Source organism: Cherax quadricarinatus, chromosome 85 (genome assembly GCF_038502225.1).
Source record: "Cherax quadricarinatus isolate ZL_2023a chromosome 85, ASM3850222v1, whole genome shotgun sequence".
NCBI classification, from domain to species: domain Eukaryota; kingdom Metazoa; phylum Arthropoda; class Malacostraca; order Decapoda; family Parastacidae; genus Cherax; species Cherax quadricarinatus.
Genome location: NC_091376.1, coordinates 17,984,112 through 18,002,687, shown reverse-complemented (window position 1 = coordinate 18,002,687; position 18,576 = coordinate 17,984,112). Strand labels below are relative to the sequence as shown.

The window sequence follows — 18,576 nt, the reverse complement described above, 5'->3', positions numbered from 1 at the left end:
ATTTTTCAGAGGGATATAGGCAACTTACGTTACAGGTTTTATTAGACTTGTAATATACGAGGGAGGGGAGGGTATGATTGGAAAGTGTTGCTGGGGTAGGGAAGTCAGGGGTGAAAACAGGGTCGCCTCCCTGGTAATGGATAACAACACATGTTTGCGTGAGTGTTGGATGAGTGATGCGTGAGTGAATAATATGTGGACCACGGGTGCTAGCACCTGTGGAGCTGGCCAGTTTTTTGTGTGACAGGACTTTACACTTATTATACATATTGTGTGTGGTAATATTGATTTACGGTAATGACATTGTAATTTGGAGATTTGCTATAATAATTGCATGTATTTGCTCCAACTTGTTTTCTAGGTGCCTTGCACTGCATAGTGTTGATGCTGTGATCATGCACGGTGTCCAGAGATATGATGTGATATGTTTGTTTTAATGTCTGTGCATTATTGTTCGTCACTGGTGATCTGCAATTTTCAGTTTTGTTTTGAAAGTAAAGAGTTTAATGTACGTCAGACAGTGTAAATAAAGTTGGGCAATAGTGGTGTTACAGGTTTTTGTAGTTAGGTGTGTGCTAGGCAGTCTTTATGTGTTACTTATGTCATGGTTATATTTTATGTTGTATTGTACTGTTGTCAATAGCACTATGTTATGTTCATATAAGCTGTATAGAGCTTGAATGTCATAGTTGAAGCTGTGTTATTGTTTTTAACACTGGAATTGCATGTTTAAATGTGTAGAAGCTTACATGTGTTGGATTTTTGCGGCTAAGTTTATACCTATGGCTTTGTAGTCATTTTTTATGTCTCTGTGACTTTTCTATATCACCATTGTTGTGTAATACATATTATTACGTAACTGAACCATTAGGACAATTACATAAATTAATGTTTTGATCATTGCTGTGTGACATTAGATTAGGCAACATTCATTGTTTATAGTATGTTAGGTTGTAAATAGTGGGGAGGTTGGATAACCACGGGGGGGGGGTAATATGTCTGTATATGTTCAGTGCAATGAATTGCATGGTCTGTAGTCGATTATTAAGTACCATTTCGAGGGATGTGTATAAAAGTGTTGTTCATATCATGTAATTCTGTTGGGTAGCTCCAACAGGTTTGGGTTAAGGGTTAAGGATGAGGGAGCAGGGAGGGGGGGGGGTTGTACCCACACGGAGTTGTAAGTCTGGTGTGTAATGTTAGCTGTAGGTAGGATTGTGTTAATTTATAGCCTTAAATGAGTTTTATATATTATATTTTTGTAATGTCATGTTTTAAATAAAATATAAAAAAAACTCTCCAAGGAAAACAATTACATACCGTTGTTATTGTAGTTTTAAGTTAAACATTATTTTCCTTGTCAAGGACAGGACAGGCAAATTCTCTTGTAGGAGAAAATGAATATACCATATTACAATACTGTCAAATTATAGTGAATAAATTAATTAACTGCAACAATTTCTTTATTAATTTACAAAAGAAGTTGAAAGTGGATGGTAATGAGAGTCGGGGTTATAAAATAAAAGTACACACAGGTAATGTGCCTCGGGAATAAAATCGAAGCTTTTAGTGATTGCTGCTGGGATAAATCACAGGACGGGAGGGGCTAAAACCCATGACAAGAAAGCCTTAAAATTCCGAGGCCAGTGTGTTAACCACTCGTCCAGCTGACTCTAAAAGGATTCCTCCAGCTACGTATATTTTGATACACCATAGGTAGGTTAGCATTGGTCTCATTGTTATTAACATGCAGGTTTTCTCAGATAAATCCCACACAAGCGTGGCTGTGGAGATTTGGCTGTGCTCAACTCCCATCAAAGCAACCAATCATGGCAGTTTTAAAGCTAACAAGTCAAATATTTAACAAGATACGTTAACTGGTACATTGTGTTGCCAATTTAACCGGATGAGGGTTATTCAGTAAGTTAACACCACTTACACCACACACATCAACACAGGGATGGAATAGGCAACTAATAGTTGATTTGCATCGTAATCTGGAATGCAAATGTTTTCCAACTAACATTTCCCAAAGCTGAAAAATATGGACCATAAGAACATAAGAATGGAGGAACACTTCAGTAGGCCTACTGACCTATACGAGGCAGGTCCTCCAAAAAGCAAAACAGTGATTAATTCTTTTTCATGTTCTTCTAAGCATAAAATTTAAAATTTGACGAGGTGAGAGATTTTGAGGTTCGGTTTTATTTATGAAATAGTGAAGGAACGTCGTTCAACTTGACAAATATATTAAAGGAATGCCATTCCCATGCGTTCCCATAGCATTGTACTGCAATTTGGATCAAGAGCCCCTCACTATCATTCTGGCATCTCCCTTAAGGGCATTACATATACCATTAGTCTATAACAGTATTTAACTATTTTCAGATCAAATGTTCAGTTTAACTACTTTTTCGTGATTGTTTGCTTTTCCTTTTAAAAGGAGTTTAAAATGTAGTTGTGGTAGCTTATTGACTAGTATCCTACCTCAGCTACACCACAGACCAAACAGCTAACAAACTGGTTATCTCAACTACTCTTGTACATGTCAGGTTCTTCTCCGGCCTACGATGATTCCCTGCTGCCATGTAACACAGCAATTAGGTGACCTAACACCATCACCTGATATTCGCAAGTGACATGATTACGAATTGTGTATGCTGTTGTTTCTCTGTCTCTTGTATCACTTAAAGTGACCAACGTCCTAAAACCGAAACAAATCCAATAAAGATATGCAAAGTAAAAGCACTAATGTTTTATGAGCAACATTCTCAGAACTTACAAACAAATTTGACTCAGGTGTAAGCTCATGAATTTGTTTCTGGGTGCAAAATAAATGTTTATGTACTCAACTCTGCTACAGGTATTTGTACTCTTTTTGTTTTTAATGTAATTAAGATTTTAACAGTAACTTGAAAGGTTAACTGGACCTGGTGGTGATCAACTACGATTATCTCAAGTGTGTGTGATAACAGCAGCTCTCAAGTGCAGTTGATGCACCATTATCTAAGCTTCTATATGAAGTAAGTAATGCTCTCAGTGAACATCGCATAAGAATATTTACTTAAGAGGACTGATGTTGTCAGCTGTTCATTTCTAACGACTTTACATCATGACAAAGAGTTTCACGTAATGAAGAAAATCCTCACTGCATTAGTGAATTTCTGAAAGAAAACAAAAGCCTTGAGTCATACTAGCCGGGCAAACAACCTGTATCAGAGACCAGAACTTGAGACAACACGTCGCCTTCTCATCATTGTTAAGATAAATCGTGTTATCACAAATCATTATTTTGGTCTTATTACATTTATTTAGTAACAAATTATATTTATCTTCTGTAAAAAAATATTTATATTTTTCTCTTTCAATATACATTACAAGATACAAAAAAAGCTTTGAAAAAATTTATTTATTCCAGTATTTACTAATAACCAGACTCATGTACAAACACTGAATAAAAACGTGATATACTGTATGTTATAAAAAGTTTTTTGGGGCCAAACCTAACTTAGAAACCTCATCTAACCTAAATGAAAAAATGTAATTTTTTTAACCAAATTTTGTTATGTATAGTATAGGTCAGAATAAATTTATTGAATATTGCTTCAAATCAATGATATATTTTCTTTTGGTTATGTTTAGAATAATTTCCATTGATTTACACTGTGGTATATATATGTTCTGCAGAATAGTTAAAAATTGGTCAATTATCAACAACTCATTTAAAATTTATTCTTTTCTAAATTTTTATCTTAAACGTTTAAAGATATATTTTTTTTCATTTATGTTAATGTAAAAATTTATAATTTTGTACCATAGAACCTTAGAAAACTTACCTAACGTTTATTATAATTATTATAACAAGCGCAATTTAATTTAGACTAATCCAACTAAATATATTTCAGATAAATTTACAATAATTTAATAGTAAACAAAGATAATGAAATATGTTTTTTTTCAGTTAAAATCAGAATGATTTTTGCGAAATTACTGCATATACAAATTTTCGCTTGCGTTATTCGGGAAGAAGACCATTGCTATTTAAGCCAAAATCACAAGTTTTACCAATTCGGCACCACATATATTCATACTCAGCTTAACCTATCAAAGAAACGCACGAAACCCAACATAAACAAAAAAGTTGCTATACGATATAATCATTCTACCGAAAAGAAAAGATTTTCTGAGCCTTATTCCATTTTCATCTTGCCGTCACTGCCGAAGAGTTTAGCAGTGACAACTCTGAAGAAGCGACGCAGAGCGAATATAAAGCCGAACACAGCTAACTGTAGTATGAGGATTACATCCAGCATGAGGAACTCCACCCAGGAGAGCTGTGCCGCTGGTGACCTCAGCTGGGGCGCACCTCTGTGACGGATGACGTACTCCGTCCAGAACACTGCCAGCTCCGTGGGTGGTACTGGTTGATCCCGCAACGGCACTGACATCCTCAGCACGTTTTCCTTATACCTGTGAAGAAAAATCTGAAAGATTACCCACACAAGTTACAGAGGAAAAAGAGAGGAAGCAGAAATATTAAATTATTAGTTATATAAAGAAAGGACCGGGGGTCAAGTGTTTGAATTCACGACTAATGAGAACGATGAAAATTTGAAGAATATGAAAAGGGGTGATAGTATGAAATGAGAAATATGAAAAGGGGTTATAGAAAATTTGTATACACCTGGGACAGAAAGAAGTGTAGAAAGGTTTAGCGAGTTTTTAACCAAGAGACAGAATAATTGTAGTGGGTGTCCCAAATGCTAAAGGAAGCTGTTGAAGGTGAAGGTGAAGATATACCTTTGATATACCTTTGAAGAGTTTTGAGAGTTTCACTACTCTCGGAGCACGGCCATAGGCTAGCTCCTATGGTGCTTGCCTGGTCAAGCAGGCTGTTGCTGCTGGAGGCATACTATGTAGGTTTGGAATGACAGGCGCAAATGATAATTGGAGGCCTCTAAGTGGGCTACAGAAAGAAAATATTCTAGTAATCGGTAATACTTTTTTAAAGATAAGACAGAATTACTAATTACTGGAGATTCGATGTGGTAAGAGTTATAGTTTGCTAGGTTAGGTTTAAATACATAAAGGGTTGGTGAGTAGACTTCTGAATATGTGTGTTTTAGAAAAGTGATTGGATATCAGATCGTTATTTAGAGTTTCTACAATACATGAAAAAGGGAAGCTGAAGTACAAGGAGTAACATAGAAGTGATAATGAATGAATTGAAGATGACAGTGAGAGATGCAAGCAAATATATGAAGAAAAGTGGTTTAGAGATAGAATAAATAATGAAGCGATAAGTGGTAGATTTAAGAATACAGTGCTAGATTTCTAGGGTGATGCAGATGGGAAGAGTTGTGACTGCTGGAATACTGAAGCAAAGATAAAAGTAATAGAGGTATTGACAGAATATCATATAAGGAAGGAAGAGTATGTGAGAGAAGAGGTTGAATGATTATTAACGGGTTGTATAAGAGATTATATAAGTCTTTATCTGCAAATTTTGAAGATAAATTGTATAAAATACTGACACAACTAAAAAAAAAAGACTCAAATGCAATAAAATGTGAATTTTTATTGAATACGTTTAGCCCATACGTGGAATTTATGAAGATGGAAATAGCTCTAAATGAGCCTCAAGTATGGCGAGAATATATAGGTAACATGTGACCTGAAGGGCGATCTGAGAAAATAAACAGTTAAGGAGGGCTGTTAAACATTTAAGAGAACCTTGGAAACAAATGAACTTTATAGTTAAAAACGAAATGGGGATATTTTAGATGTTGCCGAGTCACAACATGGCAGCCAATGTCTCCAAACTAACTGAAAAGAAACTGTTTTAGTTACTAAATCTTAGACTTCTATTAAGATCTCCCTCCAGTAAAACAAGAATCATTCTATTACTACATCAGGAACATATGTAATATCATGTGGAAGTTTGAGAAGAAATACATTAGAAAACCAGCACGATCATTCCAGCTTAGGATCCCTGAATACAAGACTACAGCCGGGACGACCTTAGGATCCCTGAATACAAGACTACAGCCGGGACGACCTTAGGATCCCTAAATACGAGACTACAGCCGGGACGACCTTAGGATCCCTGAATACAAGACTACAGCCGGGACGACCTTAGGATCCCTGAATACAAGACTACAGCCGGGACGACCTTAGGATCCCTGAATACAAGACTACAGCCGGGACGACCTTAGGATCCCTGTATACAAGACTACAGCCGGGACGACCTTAGGATCCCTGAATACAAGACTACAGCCGGGACGACCTTAGGATCCCTGAATACAAGACTACAGCTAGTACGACCTTAGGATCCCTGAATACAAGACTACAGCCGGGACGACCTTAGGATCCCTGAATACAAGACTACAGCCGGGACGACCTTAGGATCCCTGAATACAAGACTACAGCCGGGACGACCTTAGGATCCCTGAATACAAGACTACAGCCGGGACGACCTTAGGATCCCTGAATACAAGACTACAGCTAGGACGACCTTAGGTTCCCTGAATACAAGACTACAGCCGGGACGACCTTAGGATCCCTGAATACAAGACTACAGCCGGGACGACCTTTGGATCCCTGAATACAAGACTACAGTTGGGACGACCTTAGGATCCCTGAATACAAGACTACAGCCGGGACGACCTTAGGATCCCTGAATACAAGACTACAGCCGGGACGACCTTAGCATCCTTGAATACAAGACTACAGCTGGGACGACTTTAGGATTCCTGAATACAAGACTACAGCCGGGACGACCTTAGGATCCCTGAATACAAGACTACAGCCGGACGACCTTAGGATCCCTGAATACAAGACTACAGCTGGACGACCTTAGGATCCCTGAAAACAAGACTACAGCCGGGACGACCTTAGGATCCTTGAATACAAGACTACAGCTGGGACGACCTTAGGATCCCTGAATACAAGACTACAGCCGGGACGGCCTTAGGATCCCTGAACACAAGATTACAGCCGGGACGACCTTAGAATCCCTGAATACAAGACTACAGCTTGGACGACCTTAGGATCCCTGAATACAAGACTACAGCCGGGACGACCTTAGGATCCCTGAATGCAAGACTTCAGCCGGAACGACCTTAGGATCCCTGAATACAAGACTACAGCCGGGACGACCTTAGGATCCCTGAATACAAGACTACAGCCGGGACGACCTTAGTATCCCTGAATACAAGACTACAGCTGGGACGACCTTAAGATCCCTGAATACAAGACTACAGCCGGGACGACCTTAGGATCCCTGAATACAAGACTACAGCTGGGACGACCTTAGGATCCCTGAATACAAGACTACAGCCGGGACGACCTTAGGATCCCTGAATACAAGACTACAGCTGGGACGACCTTAGGATCCCTGAATACAACACTACAGCTGGTACGACCTTAGGATCCCTGAATACAAAACTGCAGCCAGGACGACCTTAGTATCCCTGAATACAAGACTACGGCCGGGACGTCCTTAGAATCCCTGAATACAAGACTACAGCCGGGACGACCTTAGGATCCCTGAATACAAGACTACAGCCGGGACGACCTTAGGATCCCTGAATACAAGACTACAGCTGGGACGACCTTAGGATCCCTGAATACAAATCTACACACGATCTAAAGGGACGAGAAGATGCAGAATATCAAGACCATGGGAAAACTAGGGTAGCCACAGCCACTCCAGAGAGAGAGGGTTCTTTAACGCCAGGAAGGAAAAAAATCTGGCAGGAAATAAGAGAAATCGTACACCAACTCCAATCATTTCTGTAGTGGAATCGCAGTCGATGGCCTCCACTTCAGACTAACAGATATTAGTGCCAGGAACCCCCCCCCCCCTCACACCACCAATATCACCAATCCAACGATATTCATCTGTGCAAATATACAGTGTCTAAAGCCAGCATCGAGGAACGAAATACCTTTCATCCGTGGACTGCTTGCAGAGGCACATGCAATGCTCGCGGCTTTCACAGAGACCCACATAAAGGATCACTTGGACAACGAAATATGGATCCAGGTTACAAGCTATACAGATGTGACAGAGTGAACAGGCCTGTATATCACAGAGTCACTTATATGTTCCGAACTATTAAATGATGTAGTTGAAGTTTTACTAGTAACGATCGAGAACCAAAATCTGGTAATTGTGGTTGTATACAAGCCTCAGGGTGCAACTTCCCAACAATTCCAGGAACAGCTTTTGGAAATTGACCACTGTCTGGAAAATCTTCCAGCTCCAGCTGTCAACATCTTGCTCATGGGGGATTTCAACCTAAGGCACCTAAAATGGAGGAATACAGCAAATAACGTTGTAGCAGAGATAACACCAGGAGGCACTCAGATGAAAACTCACACACACACGAGCTTTTAAATCTCTGCACTAAATTAACCACAAGATTGGAGAATTCACTGGACCTCATCTTTACTAACAATGATGATCTGATACGAAATGTTACCTTATCAAAAACAATATACTCAGATCACAAAACAAGATAGGTTCAGACATGTATGCGCGGGCCCCCAAACCGACAAAATGGGAACAGTCACGAGGGAACTTTCATCAAATTCATCTTCAATAACAAAAGCATAAATTGTGGAAACAAGTAAACGTAGTTCTAAGGTATATAAACTGGAAAGATAGCCTAAGCAACAAAGATCCCAATCTATGTCTAGAACAGATTAACTCTGTGGCATTCGAGGTATGCTCAAGGCATATTCCTCTAAGGAAAAGGAGATGTAAACAAGATATAGAAAGGCACTTCCTATATAGGCGAAGGCAAAGAATAACAGAGCGGCTAAAAGAGGTCAATATATCTGCAATACGTAGGGAGACACTGCTCAGAGAAATAGCAAAAATCGAACTAAAGCTAAAGGAATCTTACAGGAGTCAGGAACGAGGGAAGAAGTAAAAGCCATAAATGAAATCAAAACCACCCAAAGCATTTCTTTTCTTATTCCAAATCAAAGTCGATAACAACATCCAGTAATGGGCCCCAATTTAAACGTGATGGGTCCTACATAGATGACAGCAAGGAAATGAGTGAACTACTCAAGTCCCATTATGACTCGGTTTTTAGCGAGCCACTAATCAAACTGAGACTAGAAGACCAAAATTAATTTTTTATGAGAGAAACACAGAATTTGGTATACACAGACCTATCTGACATTATCCTGACGGCAAACGACTTCGAAAAGGCAATAAATGACATGCCCAAGCACTATGCACCAGAACCAGACTTATGGTACTCAGTGTTCATCAAGAACTGCAAGAAGCCCCTATCACGTGCTCTAAACACCCCATGGAGAAAGAGCATAGACACAGGGGTCGTCCCACAGCTGCTAAAAACAATAGACATAGCCCCACTCCACAAATGGGGCAGTAAAGCAATAGCAAAAAACTACAGAACGATAGCGCTAACATCACATTTCATAAAAATCTTTGAAAGGGTTCTAAGTAGCAAGATACCCATCATTTTCATAACCAAGGGCAGCATGGGTTCAGAGCAGGTCACTCCTGTCTGTCCCAGCCACTGGACCACTATTACAAGGTCCTGGATGCTATAGAAGACAAACAAAATGCGGATGTAATATACACAGACTTTGCAAAAGTCTTTGACAAGTGTGACCATGATGCAATAGCGCACAAAATGCGCGATAAAGGAATAACAGGAAAGGTCGGTAGATGGATCTATAATTTCCAAACAAATAGAACACAAAGAGTAGCAGTCAACACGATAAAGTCTGAGACGGCTACGGTGAAAAGCTCTGTTCCACGAGGCACAGTACTAGCTCCCGTCCTGTTCCTCATGAGAAATTTCAATTACTCCGATATGGTATTAAGGCTAAGTGACTACATTATAGTTTGTAAGTTTAGCAATGTGAATGCTTTTGTTTTTGGTACAATACATAGTGTCTATATTGGAGTATCAGAGGCAAGCTTATGACTAGTTATGATTCATTATTTTAAGATTAAGATTCGTATTTCTGTGTTTATAGTCAATGGGTTAGTGAGTGTAATTGTGAACCACCAAGTGGTTTACATGTAGTTAGTTGACCAGGTGAATCAGGGAGATAAGATGTTTTCTAACAGTAGTTTTGAAAGTGATGAATGTGTCTGCAGTTCTAGAGTTTTCAAGTAGTTGTTCCAGATTTTAGGCCCTTTGACACACACTGAACTTTTGTAAAGGTTTAGTCGGACACGGGGAATGTCATAGAGATGTTTGTGTCTAGTGTTATACTTGTGGGTTCTGTCACAACTATCAAAAAAACGTTTTATGTCAAGGTTAATATTGGAATTTAAGGTCCTGTAGATGTAGATTGCACAGTAGTAAGTGTGGATGTTCTGAACAGGGAGTAAGTTTAGATATATGAAGAGTGGGGGGTGTGTTGCCAGGGATGGGATTTAGTGATTATTCTTACTGCGGCTTTTTGTTGGGTTATTATTGGTTTTAGATGTGTTGCTGCAGTTGATCCCCAATCACAAATAGCAGAGGTGAGGTATGGATAAATGAGTGAATGGCATAGTGTGAGAAGGGCAGTTTGTGGCACGTAATATCGTATCTTAGAGAGGACCCCCACCGTTTTGAAAACTTTTTTTGCTATATCTTGGATAGTGGTGCTGAAATTTAGGTTGTTGTCGAGGTATAGACCTAGGAATTTTCCCTCATTATGTCTGGCAATTAGAGTGTTGTCGATATTAATGTTAAGTTGCACAACACCTGCTCAGCTACCAAACATAATGTAGTAGCTTTTGTCAGTGTTAAGTGTAAGTTTATTGGCTATCATCCAAGTCAGAATTTTGAGCAGCTCCTCGTTGACAATGGTGTTGAGGGTGGCAAGATTAGGGTGGAAGATGACGTAAGTCGTGTCATCAGCAAAGAGAATGAGTTTCAGATGTTGGGATACGTTTGGATGATCATTAATGTAAATGAGGAAGAGCAGGGGACCAAGGACACTTCCCTGCTGAACTCCAGTATCAAGTGGTCGTGTTGATGGTGTTGATCAGTATGATGGTGACATACTGATACCTATTAGTAAGGTAGGATTTGAAATATGCAAGCGCATGGTCTCTTATATCATAATGGTCAAGTTTGTGGAGTAGGATGTCGTGGTCTACTGTGTCAAACGCTTTTCTTAGGTCAATAAAAATTCCTAGCAGATATTCTATATTTTCCAATGCTGTGTAAAGCAGATCTAGCATTTTTACAATTGCATCATTAGTGCTTTTATTTTTCCTGACTCCAAATTGGCACGGGTTGAGAATGTTTTGTGTCTTTATAAATGAATATAGTCTCCTGTGCACGAGTTTCCCGAAGATTTTGGATAGCATTGGAAAGTTTGATATTGGCCTATAGATATTTACATCTGTAGGGTCACCACCTTTATGTATTGGTGTAACCCTTGCTGTCTTGAGTAGTTTCGGGAAGGTGCCAGTTTCTAGTGACTTGTTGAAAAGTAATGTAATCACATGCAAAAGGACATGGGCCGCTCGCTTGTACAGTAATGGTGAGACTTGAGACAGATTCCCTGAGTTATTTTTGAGTGACTTTATAATCGTGGTGACTTCCGTGGGCTCAATTGGTACAAGAGAGAAGGAATTTGGAAAATTCCCATCTAGGTAGTCCCCAACACAGGCGTTGATACGTGGGATTTTACTGGTGAGATCAGATCCTATGTTTGAGAAGAAGTCGTTTATCTTGTTAGCTGTATCAGTGGGATGCAGTGGTGTTTCATTAGGTTTAGTTAGGACAATATTCTTGTTTTTTTTAGTTTGTGGTCCCCAAAATCTGGGAAAGTGTTTTCCAGGTCTTTTTTATATCTCCTCTTGTGTCAGTGAATCTGATGGTGTAGTACAGTTGTTTGGCTTTCTTTATTAATTTGGTGAGAACTTATGAATATTATTTAAGAATAACTTTGTGTATTAAGCCCTGTCTATATTGCTTTTCATATTGGTGTTTCTTATCAATGGATTTCAGAATGCTGCTGGTTAGCCATGGGCAGCCGAGCCGTTTATTCGTGATCTGTTTCGTTTTTATAGGACAATGTTCGTTGTATAGTCTAAGTATTTTGTTAAGAAAAATGTCTGTCCAATCGTCAGTACCAATGGCATTGGAGAATTCTGTAGGCCAGTCAACAGTCTCTAGGTCTGCTGTGAAATTCCTTATTTAGGCCTCGTCATGGAGTCTAAATGAAACTTTGTTGTATTCGAGTGGTGGTTTACTAATGTTTGTTAAGAGGAAGGTTGGGTAGTGGTCAGTAGTGCTTTCTGTAATTATCCCTGATTTAAGGGGGGCTAGTATATTGGTCCATATGTGGTCTATTATAGTTGCACTTGTCTCAGTCAGCCTGGTTGGTTTAGTTATTGTTGGTACGATAAGTGTGTTGTTCATATTGTTGATGAAATCAGTTGCAGGCTGGTCATCTGGTAGGCCATGGTTGATATTGAAGTCTTCAGCTAAGAGAAGGTGGTGCTTGTTCATTTGTCTGTTTGTTATTAGTTCCTTTAGATTCTCACTGAAATTTGGGATGTTTTTGTGGGGTATCCGGTAAATGGCACCGATTGTTATAGGCGTCGTAAGTTTTTTTACAGTAAAATTAGCAAAAATTTATTCCCCATATTCATCACTAAAGCAAGTTGTGCTAATACAAGATAATTGGTTAGAGTAATAGATTGCAGTACCACCCCCAACTTGGTATTGTCCACAGTTGTGGATTGCTGCGTATCCTGGTATTGGGTAGATATCTATTGTGTCCTACTTAAGCCAGGTCTCAGTAAGAATAATGCAGGAGAAGGGTGTCTTTAGCGACTCAAGGAGTGCCAGGTCATCATAGTGTTTGCTTAAGGACCTGATGTTGTAGTTAAGAACTGATAGACTTTGAGCAGTGTGTATGATAGTGCTGGCTTGTGATGCTGTGTAATAAAGGCAGTTACTTTCTAATAAGTTTTGATTGTGTGTTAGATTATGGAGGTTTAGATCAGGGTCAACGTGATCATTCATCTTTTAGGCTTAAGTAGTGGTTATTTATATCCTGTATTATGTGGTGAGTTCTAATACTGATATCTGTAGTAGTGGGAATCTTGGATAAGTATATAGAGTATAGTCACTAATACACATAATGAAGTTGACATTGTCTATGTATTGAGCTAGAATGAGCCAAAGTACAACTAGGTATAAACTAATAATATAAGAATACAAGTTAAAAAGGAACAAGACTCTCACTTGCAACTGCACTAGGGTCTAATATAAGTTGTTAACAAGAACAAGAGTATAACTAGATTGAAATTGACAAGATAAAATACACAAATTAATGTACCAAAAGAAAAAAAATAGAAAAAAATGACAATGACTTGGTTATAATATGATAGTAAGATGGTACAAAGGATAATACAGTATAAAGGTTGGAGGTGAATATACAAACTTGAAAATTTGGCAACAAAAGGATAAGAAAAGTATAAAATAATGATTAATGTACATAAGTAAAAATTGACTGGTAGTAAATATGATGTTTAATAAAATTTTAGTAAGTAATAATGATTACAAGAAATATTAATTAATAAAAATAAAATGAAAAAAAGAAATCTTTATTTCAAGTACTAAATTTTAAGAAGAGTTATTTGGATTCAATATTGGACTGGTAGTTACACTAGAGCTTAATTGGTAGTACAAGGTATTTAAGGAACTACTCTAAGATAGTAAATGTGGTATTAAAACAGATTATGGTAATTGAGTAAGTAATGGTAATTAAAACAATGTCAAAAATGTTGAGTAAATTGTACTGATAGTAAAAGAAATGGTATTTGATAATAAATTTGGTAAGTAATAGCAATTAATAGTATTTAAAGAAATATGAGGTTGTAATATGGACAGAGAAAGCATTAATTAAGCAAATATTTAAGCAAACAATAATAATTAAGAAAATTATATAACATAAGGCTGGAATATTGCTGCACACTAACAGCACCTTTCAAGGCAGGTGAAACTGCTGCTAGAAAATGTACAGAGAATCTTCACAGCACACATAACTGCGATAAAACACCTCAATTACTGGGAACGCTTGAAGTTCCTGAACCTGTACTCCCTAGAACGCAGGCGGGAAGAGATACATGATAATATACACTTGGAAAATCCTAGAGGGACTAGTGCCAAACTTGCACACGAAAATTTCTCCCAATGAAAGCAAAAGACTCGGTAGACAATGCAACATCCCCCCAACGAAAAGTAGGGGTGACACTCGCACGTTAAAAGACAACACAATAAGTGTCCGGGGCCCAAGACTGCTCAACTGCCTCCCAGAATACATAAGGGGGATTACCAATAGACCCCTGGCTGTCTTCAAGCAGGAACTGGACAGGCACCTAAAGTCAGTACCTGACTAGCTGGGCTGTGGCTCGTACGTCGGTTGGCGTGCGGCCAACAGTAACAGCCTGGCTGATCAGGCCGTGATCCACCAGGAGGCCTAGTCAGAGACCGGGCCTCGGGTGAGTTGACCCCCGGAGCCCTCTCCAGGTACACTCCACGCAATTGAGAGTAAAGAACTTAGTTTCATAACTGGAGAGGATATAATTCCATAAAAAACGATTAGCATATTATATTACAAATAAAACAACACTTAAAGAGGTTGGAATATTAATACTAAATTTACATACTTGGGGTCGATAAGAATTTTGGTGAGAGCTCCAACGATCACGTCCGTAGTAAGTTCTTCCCATATCAAAAAGTCTCCTAGTCCAGAGTTCTTAATAAACATGCTGTTCCTGGGCTGGTCACTGAAGATAGGTAGAGCGAGGAGTGGCGTGGCGTGGTAGATGGCTTCTTGCATACTGAGGAGACCACCGTGTGTGATGAACACCTTCACGTTGTTGTGAGCTGTGGAACAGTGGTAGTGAATGCAAGAAGAGGCATGGTACATTGTAAATTAAAACTGAATGATCTTTCAGTTCTTCGTTAATGCTTATCAAGTTTTAAGCAATAAGGAAAACGGAAGGAAACCAGAAGGAGGCTAGGAGACAGCGAAGGCTAGGTTCTAAATAGTCGATAATGCACTTGGAGAGGCAAACACAATAGTTTTATTTAACTAGTTATGGTCAGCTTTTAGCCTGTAGCTCTGGGTCCCCAAAAAGGGACATCTTGCTACGGCTATCTCCATTTCCCCGGATCAAATTGTATGGCTTGATTTATTGTCCCAATCAGGGGCTATCACACTATGGCTAACTCTATTTCGTTGGATCAAGATTTTTCCTACTTAACCCAAACTTATATGTGCGACTTTCGTAAAGTGGAATACGATTTCGCTCGTATTATATTTCGTAGTTTGAAAACATGGTTGTGTTATCTTTAAAGTTTATATCCCGTGGTACACACAGAAATTTATTTACATTCATATTGTAATTTCAGGAGTGAAACAATGTAAAGATTGATGAATGTGAAACAATGTATTGTATATTTTCATGGTAAGGAAATGAGTGTTTATGATTTAATTTTTGCTGATCAAGTAGTATTATTTGTTCTTTATTCAAAGTGTTTAATATAGGTTGGTCATTGTGAATCATTGGATTAAGTTAGAGACGTAAACATGGAGGTGATAATGAGTAGACTGAGTGGATACTTTACTGTAGGAGAATAGAGACTTAATCTGGTTGTTAGGTGTCACTGAGAGGCATGAGTAAGTCAAAGGGAAATTTGATAGAGTAATATGTATAAGAGTCTATTAAAAATCTGTGAAGATTTTAATGAAAATATAGGATTATGAAGTGAAAATATAGAATTCATTCTTATTTCTATGTGGGGTGAATTTACAAGAGGAAAGTGTTTGCTGATAATTCTAATGGGGAATATTAAAATTACTTAGTTATATATTAGGTTTAAAATATTTTTAATGAACTGAGAAATGTCCTTGAAAAGTGTACTCTCAACTACTTTCCATTGCTGCTTGTTGTACCATCTGTGTAAAATATCCCATCACTTTGATCAAGTTTGAATATATCTTCCTAGAAAAAAATCATAGAAATGCCTATATTTTCAATAAGGTTGAACTCACAGCCTTAAGTATGTATATTGAAAATATAGGTATTTCTATTATTTTTTTTCTAGGAAGATATATTCTAACTTGATCAAAGTGATGGGATATTTTACATAGATGGTACAACAAGCAGCATTGGAAAGTAGTTTACAGTACACTTTTCACAGACGTTTCTCAGTTCATTAAAAATGTTTTAAACCTAATATATTATTAAGTAATTTTGTACTTTCCAGTGTTTTACCTTGTAATGTTAGTTTTACCATGTATAAAATGTTTGAGGTAACTCAGAGAGCGTTGTGAATTGATTTTAGTGATCAGACATTAAATTAAACTCTTCTTTGTAAGAATGAAAGTCAAATAGCATTCAGTTTGTGGGAACATCAAGAATGTGAACTCTGAAAGGCACTAGCAATAACGACAGGTTTTGTGTGAGAGACTATCAGAAGAGCCAAAAAAATTTTACTAGATTTATAAAAAAGGAACAAAAGTAATAAAAAGTATAGATAATGTGTGACGACTGTGACTGAGGCTGCTACACAAACTAAGACTCACCAAGAATGTCTTGCTGAGGAAGCCACTTGTTGATCATCACGTTGTCAGGGACGTCCTCCAGCTCTTCCTCGTATTTCCAGATGACTCGCTGTGGTAGCCTGCGGAAAGCCTGGATGAAGAGGTCGCGGTACTGGACTGGCATTGTGGCACTGCGAGCAAAAGATCCCAAACTGAAGTAAATTACGCCAGAAGATCCCACCCCTGTGATCCATGACTCTAATTCCTGTAAAAGTAAGAGTACTTTATCCTCTTTTAATCAAAGATTTCCGCAAAGAAAGATAACTCAGTAAAGCAAGACAAGTTCTGAGTCTCTAAAGACAGAAATATTGATCAGTGACAGGACCAGACCTGTGATATTGTTTAAGGTGGCTTAACGAGATGATACAAAACATGGGTCAGGTAGTCTGGACAACTTACTTGAGGCAGAGGTTTGGCAGGACGACAGTGCATGGCTCCCACCTCCACCTGTGAGGGCAGGAGAGGCAGTGGTGTGCTGATTGAAAAGTGACTGTTGAGCAGCGCTAGACTCACGTTCCTCTCCAGGTCCAACAACAGTGGCAGCTCCGGGAACTGAGCTGAGATCTGAGGAATACCACCGATACTTAACAGTTGTGCATGGGAGCAGGTCTGGCATTGCATCAAAATATCAAAATGATTCAGTTGCTCAAAGTAACATTAGCATTCACTCACTACAGTAAAATTATAACTGCTACACTTTTAATGAAACGTAATAATTTTGTTTAGATAATTCAACTCGTTCCCTGACGATAATCTGCTGTACCAACCTAGTGTATTGCCTGCGATTGCATATTTCTCACCTCTTTTTGTATCAGTGGCAAAATGGTCCATTTCCTCCAGTAAAGCGCAAATCTAATGTGTACCAAAGTATTGTAAAAGCGATGCCAGAGACTCATGGGTCTTGGGAAGTCCTGCAAGAAGTTAGGAACGTAGGCTGGGTTGAGAACGTTACCCATAACTGAACTCTGGCGTGATTCCATCCCTGACGTTGAAACTGTAATGAAGGGAACTTCGTGCAGGAAGGGATATACAATCTGTGGAAGAGTGAGATCTGTGAGCCACAGTACACCGACTTAAATCATCACTTCATCACTTTCATATGTTTCCAGATTTGCTTTAACCATTCTCAATATATCAAAAGCAGAGAGAGACAGCAACATGTTTATTATCTTTCCAAATTCCAATGTTCCTGGCAACATTTCTAAATTATAAAAAAATCACAAACAAGACTACGATTGTTACAAATACAAATAATATATTAATTTTATGCAGTATGTAGGTAATGTAGTTTACATATAATAAAATATTGTTAGACTGAAAAAGAAGCCACTACCATGCAGTGCCTTTTGGACATATGTTTGTAAATGTTTGCATATGTTTGCTCAAATGTTCATTATTCATTTATACACTCAATACATGTCAAGAAAAGTGTGTTCAACTTTGTTCCTACAAGCACTGTGTCCATGCAACTCTGCCACTTAAGATAAAGAGATAATGTTTAAGAGGTTTACGATTATAATAAACCAAAGAACATGCTTTGACTGTCCGGGATTTTAAAACCGAGCTGTCCAGCCAGCCTCCATGGTAGCTAAATAAATTCTCAACACCCTAAACCATCAAGAGTTTAGCTAATTTCCGGGGAGGTTTTGTAGACAATTAGGTTTAAAAATCCTGGCCAATAGTAGTCGGTTTTTTGCTTTAAATCACTTGTTTCTGTAGATGCATTGAATAGATTTTATAATATTTTTAAATTATGAGTGTTTTTACTAGAGCAAAGGATATCAACAATCGATGGAATATCTAAAAGAACTAATGGGAAATATGAGTAAGTGCTTCTTATTATTCAAAACTGTAAAATTAAACAAATTTTCACTTAAAAAAAATGTAACCTAACCAATTGAATTAAAAATTTTCTTTAAAAAAAAATTCTTTCAAACACCAACTGATCACAAACTC

The 18,576-nt window shown here is 38.2% G+C and overlaps 1 protein-coding gene across 1 annotated transcript; it reads right to left on the bottom strand.

Moving 5' to 3' along the window:
• Positions 1 to 1,238: 1,238 nt before the first annotated feature.
• On the bottom strand, positions 1,239 to 17,675 carry LOC128703246 (UDP-glycosyltransferase UGT5-like). The gene is made up of 5 exons (XM_070103462.1): positions 17,421 to 17,675; positions 17,020 to 17,184; positions 16,603 to 16,825; positions 14,678 to 14,897; positions 1,239 to 4,470 (listed from the first exon to the last, which is right to left on the bottom strand). The coding sequence occupies exons 1-5, from the start codon at positions 17,598 to 17,600 to the stop codon at positions 4,191 to 4,193; spliced, it is 1,068 nt and encodes a 355-aa protein (XP_069959563.1). The 5' UTR covers positions 17,601 to 17,675; the 3' UTR covers positions 1,239 to 4,190.
• Between the last annotated feature and the right edge of the window lie 901 nt (positions 17,676 to 18,576).